The sequence below is a fragment of the Elephas maximus genome, chromosome 1, assembly GCF_024166365.1.
Source record: "Elephas maximus indicus isolate mEleMax1 chromosome 1, mEleMax1 primary haplotype, whole genome shotgun sequence".
NCBI lineage: Eukaryota > Metazoa > Chordata > Mammalia > Proboscidea > Elephantidae > Elephas > Elephas maximus.
Window position 1 is genome coordinate 206359620 of NC_064819.1, and position 17216 is coordinate 206376835.

General features: G+C 38.7%; 1 protein-coding gene across 1 annotated transcript in view; it reads right to left on the reverse strand.

Moving 5' to 3' along the window:
• MAP3K5 (mitogen-activated protein kinase kinase kinase 5) overlaps nt 1-17216 on the reverse strand; it is a 234752-nt gene that overhangs the window by 142820 nt on the left and 74716 nt on the right. Inside the window, exon 2 of the mRNA XM_049901808.1 lies at nt 9461-9600. Within this exon, the coding sequence (XP_049757765.1) occupies nt 9461-9600 (140 nt within the window). The remainder of the gene's footprint in view (nt 1-9460; nt 9601-17216) is intronic.

Consider the following 17216-nt stretch of genomic DNA (forward strand, 5'->3'; position numbering starts at 1 on the left):
TACTAAATTACATCTTATCCATAAACTTCAATAATACTTTCAAGGATGCATTCCAAGAGGCCCCAAATAGGCTGATGCACTGAAGTGCCACAAAGATCAACTTTCACAGAAACAGATATTTATTTCATAACGAACAAAAAGAAATAGAATTCCGCACGCCTTGCCCCAATGGGGTGGGAGTCAGGAGGCTTTCAGGCTCACCTGTCTTGTGTGCAGAAGTATTCACTCTTGCTGCCTAAGGAGGTGTTCAAGCTATGGGCCTAGGACAGTAATCTCTACCAGTCAAGAAAATGGCAATATGGTATCTTCCATTCATTGTGTAGGATACATTTCCCTCTCCCTTTGACAAAATAGTAGTCAGAGACTAGAGATGGGAGAGGGGTGTTAATGGAAGAATTAGGAAAGAAACAAGGGAATAACTTATCCAGTGCACAAATCACCCGGAGAAGACATAATAATGTTAACCAATATAAAGAGTGGATTCTCCAGGGTTGAACCCTTTCTAAAGCTTCAAAGACTCTAAAACTGGGAGATCAATGCCTGCGAAAGAAACCATTCGCCCAGCTTGTAAGTTCAATGTTTTCAGGGAAAATCTTCATAAAGCAGTGATTACACATATTGCTCGTGGCTCCTCCTCAACATTAACTCTTTCCTTCCCCAATTTGAGATAGAATGTTCATAGCTCAGATGAAAGTTAGGTCATTTCTGAAATAAGTAAAATAAAGGAACAAGAGTATTTCCTCTCGCAACAGATAGAAAAATTGTTCCATGAAGTCATAATAAAAAGTGTGTATGATGGCAATGTTGAACCAGGGAGATTATAGAGTGCCTCGATTCATGAATCAACAGTTGGTCATTAAGTAAGTAAGAGATTGTGGAAATGTTCAGAGGCAGCACTGTTAAGAGGGGCAGGGCCCATGTTTCTGGCTCACAAATTGTTAGACTATTTTTTATAGGATCACATTTTCAAGGGATTTTTTTCTATAACATTTACTGAATGAGAACTTTGTACCACTAAGTTAGGTGCTATCTAAAGTGTTGAAAATAATCTAGTAAAAATCAATTGTTAAACTAAAAGAATCATAAACCTTTTGGAAAAACAGAAATTTTAATATCATACATAACTAAAGCTAAAACTAAATAATCTTAGTTATTTATCTTGGTTAGGGAAATAAAATGTTAAGAAAAGGAAGCAGTAGTGTAAGAGCAAAAAAAGAGAAATAAGATCTTAAGCGTTAAAGAGCATTCTGAAATCTGGGTAGATTCGCCAAACATAGTAAGAATTCAATTTGATTTTGAAATATTTGTAACATAAATTCCCCTGATGTCCTTACAGACTTACTGGAAACTGGTATAATCTACAAACTTTACAACATGGACATTACTGCTCTTTTCAAAAATATAATCATTTACTTCAAACGGATATGGGTAACTACCAGAGAAGGAGACTTCATTCCAATTTCATACACATAAGCTATAATGGGAGTCCTGGTGGCATAGTTGTTAAAAGCTTGGGTGCTAACCAAAAGGTCAGCAGTTCAAATCCACCAGCCACTCCTGGGAAACCCTATGGGGCAGTTCTCCTCTGTCCAATAATAGGGTTGCTATGAATCAGAACTGACTGCACAGCACTTAACAACAACAAGCTATAATGAGACTCAGTCTCTGTATCTGCAGATAAAAGATCACGGGCCTAGGTACCACAGAACTGCTTAAATGAGCAAATACGGTAAGTTACTGCTATATTGCTGCTGTTAGCTGCCGCTGAGTAGGCCCCAAACTCATAGCAACCCCATGCACAACAGGATCAGACCACTGTGATTCATAAGGTTTTCATGGACTGATTTTCAGAAACAGATTGCCAGGCCTTTCTTTCTAGTTTGTCTTAGTCTGGAAGCTCCACTGAAACCTGTTCAGCATCATAGCAACATGCAAACTACCAATGACAGAGGAGTGGTGGCTGCGCTTAAGGTGCACTGGTAGGGAATTGAACCCAGGTCTCCCACACGGAAGGCAAGAAATGTACCACTGAACTACCACTGCCCTCCATGAGTTGAAGGACTTAGAACGATGTCTCTTTCCTGCACTGAATCCTGACTGATACCATATTTGTTACCAGAAGTGGCATAGAAAAGGATGCTATATGCCAATGGATCATATCTAGAACAGATTTTAATTGTTATCCTATTTAATCTTATTTTTAATTAAATATAAGATTAGAGCCTGGATAATCAAAAAGACTGGGTTTTTTAATAAAAAATAATTTTTTAATTTTAGAATAAATCAGATGATTGGCTATTTTAAAAGGTATTGTTTGACAATGCAGTTTAAAAATAGATCACATAAGATGTTCCACATGTTGCTAAATTTGATAAAATGATTCTCACAGCATGTATTTGTTAAGTCTCCTTTAAGGCTTCAATGTTCTTGAAAGTGAAGGAGTCCTACTTGATACAGACACTAAGGTTAAACAAGAGTCCCTGGGTGGTACAAACAGTTAAGCACTTAATTACTAGCTAGAAGGTTGGTGGTTTGAACCCACCCAAGGTGCCTTGGAAGAAAGGCCTGGCGATCTGCTTCTGAAAGGTCCCAGCCTTGAAAACCCTCTGCAGCAGTCCATGCACATATGAGGTCACCATCAACTGGAATCAACTTGCCAGCAACAGTTTAAGGTTAAATAATGGCACGTTGCGTGTATATAGCTTTACATTTTTCAAAATGCATTCACATAATTTTCTCATTTGACCCTCACACACCTGAATGGAATGAGCAAGGGCCTTATCATTTTCACCTGGTGGGTAAAGAATCGGAAAATTAGGTGGCTTACTCAATGATCCATGATCAGGAATGGCAGAGGCTCAAACTCAGCTCTCCTGATTACCATTCTAGTCCTATTCCACTCATTGTGCTATCAGTATTTCCAATAAAATTTTTTATCCGAAATGTCATTAGTTTTTCCAATTTAAATTTTTCAAAATGAAAAGGAAAGTGAACATTTAAACCTAGTCACTACTAATAAAAACCTAGACAAGGCATTCTCACTTACGTAGTGTTAAGTGGATATGAGTAATTAATCGAGCTAATGTCAACAGGAGCCGGGCAGAAAAATATTTTTGCTAGAAATCAGTGGAGAACCTCTATTTACTTAGAGATTCATTCCTCTCACACTTACAATGCTAACAATTGCTTATGATCTTTCAAGTGTCAAACTGGTATTGGTGTTAGAAATGCTGGTCTGCGCACCCAGGATTTCATGCCAGTCAGATCCCAATCTAGAAAATAATAGATGCATCCAGGCTGAGTAAGGGTTCCAGTCATCACATATATATGTACCATATTCAGTGAGATGCATGCAGGCAGACTGTCATTAAAGAAAATCATATCTGTGAAATGCCTCTTCAAGCAATGCTTAAAGAGAAAAAAGGCAATTAAATTTCTTGAACAAGGAATAATCTAGCATAATCACTACGTTTCAGCACAAGCTGAGTCAACACAACTGATGTGCATATCAATCTCAAGAGAAACATTTATTCTGTAATAGATAAAATGGGAATAAAGCCTCCTTGGGTGCAGAAGGAAAGATGAAATGCATCCTAAGCTTTCTAACCACAACTAGAACATTAGGAAAAAGAAATGAAAAATATTTTGGGATTCAAGTGCCCAAAATGTATGTAAATTAACCTGATGGATACAAAATATTACAAAGACTATAGCAAGCTCTTTCTTTTAAAAAAGGTTAATAGTGAAATATTCCAGGCATATGGAAGTTAGCAAACAGTCAAATACCTATGATCTAGCTTTAGAAATAAAATATTATAGGTAAGTTGAAGATTCCATCAACTCTCCCAATTCTTCCCCTCCCAATTATATACTTCCATCTCCCTATGAGGTGGTGTTGTTGTTGTCAGGTGCCGTCAAGTTGGTTCTGACTCACAGCAACTCTATACACAACAGAAGGAAAAACTGCCCAGTCCTGCACCATGTCCACAACTGTTGTTATGCTTGAGCCCAATGTTGCAGCCACTGTGTCGATCCATGTCCTCCCAATTCTATTCTACTTCCATCTCCCTAAGAGGTAACCATTCTGGATTTGTTGCTTATGATTCCCATGTGCACTTCTATTCTTTTATAACACAGATGTGGATAAATCAGTGTCTTATATATGATCACATTCTATAATAAATGGTATCATACTGTACACATGCTTGTTATTTGTTTTTCCCTCAACGTTGTTTTTGATACATATTCATATTGATATTGAGGGCTCAAGTTAATTCATTTTAAGTGCTCTATAACAGTCCGTTAAATAACGATACTCCGAGATATTTATTAACTCTTGCTATAGGATCACTGAGTCAGAACTGACTCAACGGCAATGAGTTTAGTTTTTTTGTTGTTGTTGTTGGTTTCTTTCTTTCTTTCTTTTTTTAATGGATATTTACCTTTTTCTTTGAGGGAGAGGTATTTCAAAAGACCTTAAGGTAAACATTCTTGATTACAATTCCTTATGCATGTGAGGGATTTTTTCTTATAATACATAGGGATGGAATTGCTGAGTCCTGGTGAAACAACTCAGTGCTGCAGTGGTTAAGTGCTCAGCTACTAACCGAAAGGTTGGCAGTTCAAATCCACCAGCCCCTCCACAGGAGAAAGATGTGGCAGTCTGCTTTCATAAAGATTGCAGCCTTGGAAACCCTATTGGGCAGTTCTACTCTGTCCTATAGGGTTACTATGAGTCAAAATCAACTCGATGACAATGAGGTCGTGGGATGGAACACTCATTTGATATTATTAGATATTGCCAAATTGCTCTTCAAAAGTTAGTACCAATATACACTCCCACCAGCAGTGTATAAGTTTCCCACTCTCCACAGCCTTGCTGTAGGTATTTATCAGGGCTTTTAATTGTGGACAATCTCATGGTATGTAGTGATATTCCATTGTTTTGTTTTGCTTTGTTTTTCTTAGGAAGAGAGGGAGCCAAAGTTGGTAGGAAGAGGGTCATAAGAATTGGACCTAAAAGCTGTTATTATATAGGAACTCCTGGTGAGGCGATAGAAGAGTGGTTCATTAAGACTTCACTCTACACAACAGCCATTCATTTCTCCCAAGTTCTTCAGAGGCATTACATGCATGTACACCACAGCTCACTGGCCCATAGTGTCTAGACTTTCTCTTAGCATTTACTGAGAGACTTCAGCTGGAGGCCTGATAATTTCCATAGTGCATCAACTAAATCAGGAAAGGACTGTTAACTAGCATTTTCCTATTTTCATGCACATGTAAATCCTAGCATAGACTCTCTCTCAACAGACATTTATGAGGACATGAGATGTTCTTATGACATTTATTTGAAGAAAACTGTGTTGTTACAATGTTTTTAAAAAAAATACCAACTTCCTTTTCTTGAGGTGCAACAATCTTTTTTTTTAAAAAAAGATTAAAATATTTCATCCTTACTAGAACTTATGATTTAAAACAGTGAGTATAAATCTTCTTGCAAGTGTATGATTTCAAATAAAAACTCAGACATAGATTTTTAATAGTACTTTCATAGTTCCTATCAATTATTCTTCAAGGAGCATAAACTTAAAATATTTTTTTTCTTCCTGAAAATATCCTGCCCCCCCCAAAAAAAAATGCTTTTCTTCAGCAAAGAAGAGTGGATGAAAATAAATCTGATGCAGCTCTACCTTCTAGATGTCCAAAGAATTAACCTAAGTGAAGCTGGATACATGACAAGAATAACATTCTAATCCTGTCCTTGCCCCTGTAAAAACAAAGAGAAGCTTCTTCTTTATTTTATTTGACTAATCCTTACAAGATATGTTATTTATAAATAGCCTTGGTTCCACCTTATTTCACTGCAATTTTCCTTTCTGTTATAGATGGTAGGAACAACAGACTTTCTTAGCTAATTGCAACAGAAAAAAATAAGTTTTTTAAAAGAGAGAAATAAATTTAAAACACACACGCAGATTTTTCTCAGCAGCAGAGGGTCTGAGGGACTTCTGGGATGCAGAGAAAATTGTTAGACTGAAAAAAAAAATACTGCCTACTCCAGATATCTCTGCCCTCTGCAGCCAGTCACCACAGCCTGTTTGGCTATAAACAGGTTAAATAAAGAAACGGCAAAGCCGAAGTAAATGAAGCAGTTTCTGGGTACTGCAAACAGTTAATGTGCCAAAAGGTTGGAAGTCCAGTTCAACCAGAGGTGGCTTGGAAGACAGGCCTGGCGATCTACCTCAGAAAAAGGAGCCATTGAAAACCCCATGGAGCACAGCTCTACTCTGACATACACGGGGTCACCGTAAGTCAGCATCAACTCGGCAGCAACTGGTGTAAGTAAATGGAAGGAGAAAAGAAAAGAAAGAAAGAATACATGTTGCATGGAACAATTCAAGGGGTATACAGTTGATGGGTTTTTCTAGATGAACACACTAGGCAGGAATGTCTGATATACCTCTAACTAGAAGTAAAGGGCAATAAAGCTTAATGGTTAAGGGGAACAGGCTTTGAAGTCAGGCAGATCTGAACCCAAGTTTTACTAGCTATGTTACCTTCAATAAATGACTGCATTTGTTTGAGCCTCTGTTTGTTATTCTATAAAATGGTAATAGAATATGTACCTATAGGGCTGTTTTAAGAATTCAATGTAATAGTGTATGCGAGTGAAGCACACAGTACCTAGTAAATGCTAAGTGTTCAATGACAAGCCGCTATTATTTTCAAGATAATTGAGTACATTTTAGATATCACCTGCTATTTTAAACAACTACTTTATTCAAGTACCCATAACACTCCTATACAAAGACTGGCTGAAAACAGGTTTCATTGTCCCATACAAATTTCTAATATAAGGAAAGAATGACCATAAAATTAAATTGCCAGATACTGCTAAGGCAAGAATAAAAACAGTGTGAGTAAAAAACCTCCAAAACAACACTGCCTTTTTAAAAATAAATTTAATCCAAAGAAAAATGAAGAAGGCAAAGAATAAATAATCTCACTTCTTTATCAACTACTAATACATGCCATAAATAGCAGCAAATCAAAATGTTTAATTAAAACTATACTGTTACAGAAGCATTGAGGTAGGAAGCATTAAGTATCAGTTTATGACGATGGAAAATTTGAGAATGACAATGAATAAGGAAGACTGAAGAATTAATGCTTTTGAATTATGGTATTGGTGAAGAACACTGAATATATCATGGACTGCCAGAAGAACAAATAAGTCTGTCTTAGAAGAAATACAGCCAGAGTGCTCCTTGGAAGTGAGGATGGCAAGACTTGGTCTCATGTACTTTGGGGATGTTATCAGGAGGGACCAGTCCCTGGAGAAGGACATCATGCTTGGTAAAGTAGAGGGTCAGCAAAAGAGAGGCAGACCCTCAAGGAGATGGACTGACACAGTGGCTGTAACAATGGGCTCAAACACAGCAACGGTTGTGAGGATGACGCAGGACTGGGCAGTGTTCCGTTCTGTCGTACACAGGGTAGTTGTGACTAGAAAGTGACTGGACAGCACCTAACAACAATAAATGGTGGTGGTTGGACAACATGATTAATGTCATTGGTGTCACTGAGCTGTACACATAAAAAATGCTGAATTGGCAAATGTCATTACATATATTTTTTTTACCACAATAAAAAAAAACACAGTTACAAAGCATTGAGATGTATTAATTAAAGGAGGAGATCTGGGGGAACGTTAAGCAGGGTTCCTTAAAAGGTTGCTCCAGTCAAAAATAGACAGGCAGAGTAGGCAAATCCCTTAGAACTATTTCAGAGCATTCTGAAAAGGGGTATGCCTACCAATCCCCAGCACAGTGTCTGGCCTGCAGTAAATGCACTTGCTAGATGAAATTCTGCAGGTCTTGCAGAGAAAGCTACACATGCTTTAGATGTGCAGATAAAAGTAAAGTACTACTAAACTTTTTTTCGCCTGGGTTTTGGTTAGAAGTCTTTATGTACCAATTAGAAATATGGCTCTGGATTCTAGGGTTCCATGTCCCAAGCTTGGCTTAGATTTGGGTACTGCAAGTTGCAGATGAAAAAAAGCCACATGAAGCTGGCTGGAAGTTTCACAAAGGAAATGGATGGTATCAGGGTAAGTGTAAGTTCACTAAACTCATGCTTTTCAGAGAATCACACAGGGTAAGATCACTTGGCCCAGCAAAAGCCTTTAGGCAGCCTCCCTAAGTGGAGGAAATGCCTTCATATCGGTAAGTTCCTGTGAATGGAGATAATGAAACTGGGACAGGTTGAGTTTTGTAGACAAGTTCAATAAGTTTTTATTGCCCCCCCATCATAACTGAACCTTCAAAACATGCTGAATGATGTAAGTCAATCACAAACAGATAGTGTGTGATCTCAATAACATAAACTACACAGAACTGTAAATATAGAGAGATGAGAGTTTCACAGTGGTTACCAGGGGCAGGGGAAATCCTGGTGGCATAACGGTTAAGGGTTTGCCTGCTAACCAAAAGGTCAGCAGTTCAAATCCACCAGCTGCTCCTTGGAAACTCTACGGGGCAGTTCTACTCTGTCCTGTAGGGTTGTTATGAGTCAGGATCAACTCGACGGCAATGGGGTTTTTATAGGTACCAGCGGCAGGAGGAAGGGGGAATGAGGGGCATTATTGCTCAGGAGGCATTGAGTTTTTGTTTATGGGAATGAAAAATTTGGCAAGGACACTGCTGGTGGTTGTACATGATTGATGTTGTATACTGAATCGCATATATGAAAAATGTTGAATTGCCAAATGTGGTGTTAACTATATTATTGTTGTTGTTGTTACTGGGTGCTGTTGAATCAATTTTCAACTCATAGTGACCCCATGTGACAGAGTAGATCTGCTTCATAGGGTTCTCTAGGCTGTAATCTTTACAGGAGCAGATTGCCAGGCCTTTCTCTCACAGAGCTGCTGTGTGGGTTCAAACTGCCAAACTTCGGGTTAGAAGTCAGGTGCTTACTTAACCCTTGTGCCACCGGGCTCCTTATCTTAAGAATAAAATAATAATAAAACCATGAAAGAAGATGCCAATTTTCTGGTGAGAGTTTCTACTCACAGAGAGAAGACTTTCAGTGGGACCTGTATTTCTGGTTGAGACAGGTGTGCCCAGTGAAATCCCCTATGGTGAGTGCATGAGGCCCATCCATACCTGATGGCAATCTCCTCTGCCTTCTCCACTGTGCCTACTGATGACTTCCTAATAACACAGCCGCCTCAGCTGCAACCCCAGCTGGAACTCAGAATGCAACAGTAAGTACTTACCTACCTGTGGATCATCAAATTCCTACACTGACTGTTAGAAACACCTCACAACTTAGCTAGTAATTGCTGCACAATAATCAGACTGACAAAAACATCCCTTCACAAACAAAAGCTACACAAAAATGTTTTAGATGGCAGTGGTGCTGAAATGAAACATTGATGGAACCAGGGAGGTACCTTCAGTGACTGCAGAGAGTCCGAGTTAGTATCACAGTAGAGGATGATGTTGTTGGCCATGCTGAAACTTTCTCTCACCCCAAGGTGGTAAAACAAGGACGGCTGCCGGAAGGCGTCACTCATCTCCACCACAGCGATATCTGCAAACAGAAAACAAAGGCCCCCAAAAGATGACACCTAAATCATGCCCAGTAAGCACATTTTTGGACAACTTAGTGCTCAAAGAGGAAATGAGGAAATGATAGGGATTTTCCCTCTTCATTTATTACTGAATTTTGAATTTGCAGTTCTACCGGGAAGTGGTTTTACATATATGCAACAAGCCTGCATTTTTAAACAAGAAAGGGATTTCATCATTACGGGAAACTAAGGAGAGACTGCAATGGTGGGAAGCAGAGGCTAAGGCTCTCTGCTGTTCCACCATTAAAAAAAAAAAAATTAAAAAGCAGATCCCTGGAAAATAGAAATAAGTAATAAATATAAAATGAAATTTTTAAAAATGGTAAGTTTATGAACTAACCCAGAGCTGGGTTTTAGGATTAATTAACTAATTAACAAATATCTAGGAGGCCCCTAAGGAGTACTGGTAGGACAACGGTTAAGTGCTAGGCTGCTAACCAAAACGTTGATGGTTCAAACCCATCCAGAGACTCCTCAAGAGAAAGACCTGGCCATCCGCTCCCAAAAAGGTTACAGCCTAGAAAACCCTGTGGGGCAGTACTACTCTGTCACATGGGGTTACTACGAGCTGAAATCAACTAGATGGCATCTAACAACAATAACAGCAAGTTCCTAGAAAGCAAAATCAAGAAAGAAAGACAGCAAAGGTATAGCAAATTATGACTAGAAAGAGAAATATAATCGCAGGTACTTATTCTTCAAAAACTCAAGATAATGAATACCAAGGTAGTATAAACTTGACATAAAAATTTGACAACAATGTCACAAAATGAAATTGAGATCAGTCTCAAACTCATTTATGGATATAGACAAATATATGAAAGAAAAACTAACAAAATCACAAAGCATTATACTATAGGAACACTAGATCATGAGTTTCAAACTTATTTGAGGAACACAATAATGGACCGATGGAAAAAAATTATTTGTATCTCTGGAGATGGTTTGACACACTGCCTACAATGATGGGCTCGAGCATAGCATCAGTTGTGAGGATAGTGCGGGGCCCAGCAGTGTTTCGTTCTGTTGTGCACAGGGTCGGCATGAGTGAGAACCAACTCAACGGCACCTAACAACAACAACAGAGTTGCCCCAAACACATGAAATAAAATTTAAAATCAATTTCTTATTAAAAATAATTGCATACTAAAAATATAAGCGTACTTCCTTAACAGAAAGAATAATACTTATTTCATAACTGCCAATTTTGTGCTTACAGTTACTCTCACAAAAATCAGAAACAAGACAAGGCTATACAGACTGGCTTTCTAAAAATCCCAGCCAATACTATTTAAATAATAAAATATTTTTAAGAGGTATAATTTTATAAAATAAAATATACAATAATCATTCCTTGCAGATATTATTCTCCTCAACCAAAAAAGCCCACCAGGATAAGCTGAACAACTATTGTTGTTGTTGTTAGGTGCCATCGAATCTGTTCTGACTCATAGCGACCCTATGTATCACAGAACGCAACACTGCTCGGTCCTGTGCCATGCTCACAATCATTGTTTTGCTTGAGCCCATTGTTGTAGCCACTGTTGAGGGTCTTCCTCATTTTCACTCACCCTCTACTTTACCAAGCATAATGTCCTTCTCCAAGGACTGATCCCTCCTGATAACATGTCCAAAGTACGTGAGACAAAGTCTCGCCATCCTTGCTTCTAGGAAGCATTCTGGCTGTACTTCTTCCAAGACAGGTTTGTTCATTCTTTTGGACTGCCAAAAGAATGCATAAATCACTCCAACTAGGATGGCTAAAATTAAAAAAAGAAAATAAGAAATGTTGGCCAGGATGGGGGAAAATTGGAACCCTTAGCTGTTGCTGACGGGAATGTAAAATGGTATAGCTGTTGTTGAAAACAGTGTGGCAGTTCCTCAAGAAACTAAAACGAGAAGTACCATATGACCCAGTAACTCCATTACCAGGTACATACCCAAAAGACTTGAAAGCAGAGACTTAAACAGATAAACTGATGTTCACTGCAGCATTCACAATAGCCAAAAAGTGGAAACAACCTAAATGCCCATCAACGGATGAACGGATAAACAAAATGTGGTACATACATGCAATGGAATACTACTTAGCCAGTAAGAGAAATGAAGTCTTGATCCATGCTACAATAAGGATGGAGCTTGAAGACATTATACTGAGTAAAAGAAGTCAATCACAAAAAGACAAATATTGTTACGATCTCACTTATATAAAAAGAACAGACAAATGTATACAGACCAAAATTTATTAGTGGTTACCAAGGGCAGGAGGGAAGGGGAAGAGGAAGGTTATTGCTTATGGAGTACTGAGTTTCGGTTTACGGAGATGAAAAAATTGCATTGATTAAGGGTAAGGTTGCACAGCTGATTACGGTAATACAATTGCTGTCAATAAGTGTACACCTGGAAACAGTTGAATTGACAAAAGTTGTATAATAGATATATTTACAACAACAACAAAAAAAGAGTATCTCACTGAGGCTACTTATACACAACCAAATACCTCATGGGATTTGGTTCCTCAGTTCGGAGGTTTAGGGTCATGGTTTCATGGGACACCCCAGTTAATTGGGCTAATAATTGCTCTACCTCCTACTTGTTGTGTAGTGCCTGGGGTTTTAAAAGCTTGCAAGCAGCCATCCAAGGTACAGCAATTGGTCCCTATTTACCTGGAGGCTCTGGAGCAACAGAAAGAGAGTGAACAACGGGAAGAAGAAATGGAATGTGACCCAAATTGCCTCCAGGAACAGCTGCCTCCTTTGCCATGAGACCAGAACTACTGGATGGTGCCTGGCTACCATTACTGAACATTCTGATCAAAATTCTATAGAAGAATCCTACTCAAAGGGGGTAAAATGCAGAACAGACTTTCAAATTCCCAAGGACTCCAAACTTTATGGAGCCGTGGAAGCTGGATGAATTCCCGAAACTACTGCCCTAAGATAATCTTCAAACCTTAAACCAAAAATATGCCCCTCAAGTCTTGATAACTAATAAAGAACGTCTGCCTTGAGCATTATGTTCTTTTAAGATCTATCTATACAGGATCAAATTGACAACAGCAAATCAAAAGATTAGATGGAAACCTTAGGGTACAGTGAGTTTATGTTAATAGGGGAGGAACAACTCAGAAAAGGAGGGTGAGAATGGTTGCACAACTCAAAGAATGTAATCAATGTCACTGAAATGTACATGCAGAAACTTGAATTGAGGTATGTTTTTGCTATGTATATTCTCAACAACAAAAAATAATTATTTTTTAAAATAATAAAATAAAATTGCTTGGGGAATGAATGAGTCAAAGAAACGTTCTCACACACCGTGGGGAAGTGCGAATTTTCTAGGAGACTTAAGTTCTTAAAATTACACACACTCTTAGACCCAATAATCCCATTTTTCAGAATTTACTCTCAGAAGGCTCTTATAAGTATGGACAGATTCACCTGTATCGAAGTATTATTTTTTGCAGTTAGAAAAAGGAAAATGCCTAAATACCCATTAATAAGAAAATGGGGAAATATCTCTACACATAGAGGTAGACGTACAGATATGTAAAGCCAGATAATGGCATATTATGTAGTCACTAAAAACTCTATCTGTAGAAAAATATCTAGCAATACGAGGTGAATTCAAGATACATAAACTTAAGAAAAGATTAAAATATAAAATACATATTATATGTATTTATATGTATGTGAATAAAAAATTTCCGAAAAGTTGTACACCAAAATGTAAACTGTGGTTATAGCTGGGTTGTAGGATTTTGGATATTTTTTATCTTTTTTGTGCCTTCTATATTTTCCACAATTTCTATTATGAGCACTGATTACTTTTATAATTTAGAAACCCACCATTAAAAAAAAAGAACAACATTCAAGACCTGAGTGACTGAATGGAAAACCAAAGTGCAGCCACTGAACATAACGCAGGCTCTCGGAGAGCTGTTTGGTATGGGGTCTGCCCTACCTAACGAACAAGAAATTAGAACTCATATTCTGCGAAGGAGAAACAAATCAGATGAAATGGAGGCTAAAGATACAAAAAGATTTATCCAAGTTATGAAAGAGGAAGACAGATCAAATGAGCTTCAGAAGATATTTTCTCAGGGCTAAAAAGGGCATAAGGACTCTTTGATAAAAAAGAGTTTTCATTTGGGGTCCTTAACATTTCTTCATCAAAAACCAACACATGAAAAAAACAAGTCATTGCAGCCCCGCCCACACACTCCATCTGTCTAGTGCACCCACTAGGCTTTGTCCTCCACAGATGCCAGCTACTCGCTGTCAACCACGCTGCTTGAAAACCAAGAGGCAGCGTTAAATGGGGCTGAAAGAAACCAAACAAAACATTTGCTGACAAAAAGTAAATGAAAGGCAGGCAAAGAAAAATACTAGCTAAGTTAAAGTAATGACAGGAAGCCGGGTTGGGGGGGTTGTTTCCACAAAACTGGCTCTTAGAATTTGATGCTAAAATTAAACAAAAACACTGCAGAAACTTTTCGGATTAAGACAGAAACTCTTGTTGCTGCCGTTAGGTGCCGTTAGTTGATTCTGACTCAGTGACTGCATGTGACAGAGTAGAATGGCCCCATTAGGTTTTCTTGGCTTTAAATTTTATGGAAGCATATTGCTAGGTCTTTCTCCCGGGAAGCCACTGGTTGGGTTCAAACTGCCAACATTTAGGTTAGCAGTGGAGCACTTAAATGTTGTGCTACCAGTCCTCCATAGAGAGAAACTAGACATTTAAAATAAATAGAGCAGGCAAGATAAAGTATATTTATTAGATCTGAACATCCAAGCAGGAACAGACCCCTTTGGGAGCTGTGTTCTTGTTGCTGTTAAGTCGATTCCAACTCATGGCCACCTCGTGTGACAAGGCAGAACTGCTCCATAGGGTTTTTAATCTTTATGGACGCAGATCGCCAGATCTTTCCTCTGCGGTGCTGCTGGGTAGGTTCCTTCCACCAGCCTTTAGGTCAGCACCCGACCATAAACCACTTGTGAGCTACCCAGGGACCTTGGATGTTATATAGAACTTTTTTTTTTTAATGTTTTTTTTTCTTCCTTTCCAATGCGTATGTCTTTTATGGTTCTTCTTTCCTTGTCTTATTGCACTGGCTAGAATTTTTAGTGACAGGGATTTTTAAAACAGTACTATTTCATTATCTAACTAAAGAAAGTACTGTTTTAGCAGCTACCTTCTGACTCTCTCTATGGATACATTTTCATAAGTAGTAAAACAAACAGGTGAAAATTAGCTTCCTTGTTAAGTATCTTAAGACCTGTCAGAAATGCAAAAGAATGTAATTATAATAAATTAAACAAGCACTTCCTACGCTAAAATTCTTGAACCCCACTTACGTGAAGTATAGTTTAACCACTTTGTTTCACAAACATGTGCTTACTACGCGTATGTCAAACACTGTATGCTTTTCAAATGTTGAGTCACTCAATCTCCTTAATACTCCTTTGTGGCAGGTGATATTGTTTCAGGAAACAGGCAGAGAAGGTATAATCTACCCAAGATGAGTTCGAAAGTGGTGGCACCAGAATTCGAACTCAGGTAGTCTGGCTCCACACTCCACACTCCTAATTCTTAACTGAGCCACACCCTGCACTTACAGGAGGGGGAGGTTCACAAGATCTGAACACAAATGAGATGCAAAAATAGATTTAGGGACCAAAGTATACTACTGTCATGTATTTCATGAGTAAATGCACTTAAAAAAAAAATTTTGGTGGAAATATTGTGAGTAAAAGTGCCACATTTAAACTATTAAGCTAAGCCTGTCATTTAAAAGCATGGACAAAGATACAAAAATCTCTCACATTTTTAATTAAGGTATAATTTTTGCTTCCTTTTTTCCATTGAGTTCATGGTAAATGGAGCATAAAATTAGGTTTAAAAAAGGTTTATGAAAGCATAATAAATTTTTAGGGCAATCAAACAAAACTGTTGTGCCTAACTGCATTGTTGCCAACAAATGGCAGTGGTTCACAGTCTGTTTCTTTTTTATTTAATTTCCCTTCATCATACAATTTCTTTTAGTGATTAAATATTTCATATAAGTTGCTGCTGCTTGTGAAAAGCAGAGTTGAAGGGAGACATTAATCTTTAGTTACTTTTTGTCCATACATTCCTTTTCCTTCAGCATCAGACCATTGCTTCCAAAGCAAGAGGCCAAGTATCTATTTGGATTATACCATAGTCTGCAAAAAACCCAAAAAATCAAACCAGTTGCCGTTAAGTCGATTACAACTCATAATGACCCTATGGGACAGAGTAGAACTGCCCCATGTGGTTTTAAGGAGCAGCCGGCAGATGTGAACTGCAGACCTTTTGGTTAGCAGCCAGAGCTCTTAACCACCGCACCACCAGGGGATACAATGTGCCCTGAAATTCCATAATCAATGAAAACTTCACCAATCATCACACAGAACTACCCAATCCAGTCACGAGGGACTAATCCCCGAGACAATCCATTAGTGCCATTTTAACTCAACAAACAGTCTGAACACCTATTATAGAAAATCCTGTCTGTTACATGCTGTTATGAAAGTCAAAGGAAAACAAATTTAAAGAGATGGTTTCTGCCTTCTCTCGTGGGACAGAAACCCAGGTTCGCGAGCACAAGTACACTGCAGAATGCAGCCGGCGTGTGGATTCGGCAAGGATGCAGCATCAGCGAGCTGCAGAATCAGAAAGTGTGCCACAAAAGGCAGGCAAAAATCAGCAGCTCTGACACATCAAAGGCACTGTAGAAGAACCAAAAAAAAGACGGGTGCCTGTGGCTTGGTCAGTGAAAAATGCTAAGGAAACCACAGGCAGACACCAGGGCAATGATTCTTAACGTGTGAACCAAGAGAAATCCCCTCAAGAGGGACACTAACCCCCAAATGCCACCCCCTCTTTGATTTTTGAGTACCTGAGTGGTACAAATGGTTAACATGCTCGGCTGTTAACCAAAAGGTTGGAGGTTCAAGTCCACCCAGATGTGTTTCAGAAGAAAGGCCTGGAGATCTCCTTCCAAAAAATCAGCCACTGAAAACCCTATGGAGCACAGTTGTACTCTGATGGGTGTGGGATCACCATGAGTCGGAGCCAACTAGGGCAACTGTTGGTTGGTTTCTTTGGTTCTTAGGGGAGGTATTATCTGCATTCCGTTGATTTTTCTACTTTATGAACGATGACAAAGGGCTATTTACAACTAATCTACGATATGGAAATTACTAAAATGCTACCTATGATCTAATATTGCTGTGTGCCATCGAGTTGATTCCAACTCATAGCAACCCTACAGGACAGAGGAGAATTGCCCCCATAGGGTCTCCAAGGTTGTAATCTTTATGGAAGCAGACTGCCACATCTTCCTCTCATAGAGCAGCTGGTGGGTTTGAACCGTGGACCTTTGGTTAGCAGCTACGCACGTTAGCACTGAGCGACCAGAGCTGCTTTTTCATGACCTCTTAGTAGTGTCCTATTAGAGTCTCTGAAGACATCAATTCAGTTTTCTTAAATCTGGCAGCCATACAGAGCCCCAGTGGTACAGTGGTTAAGAGCTCAGCAGTTAACCAAAAGG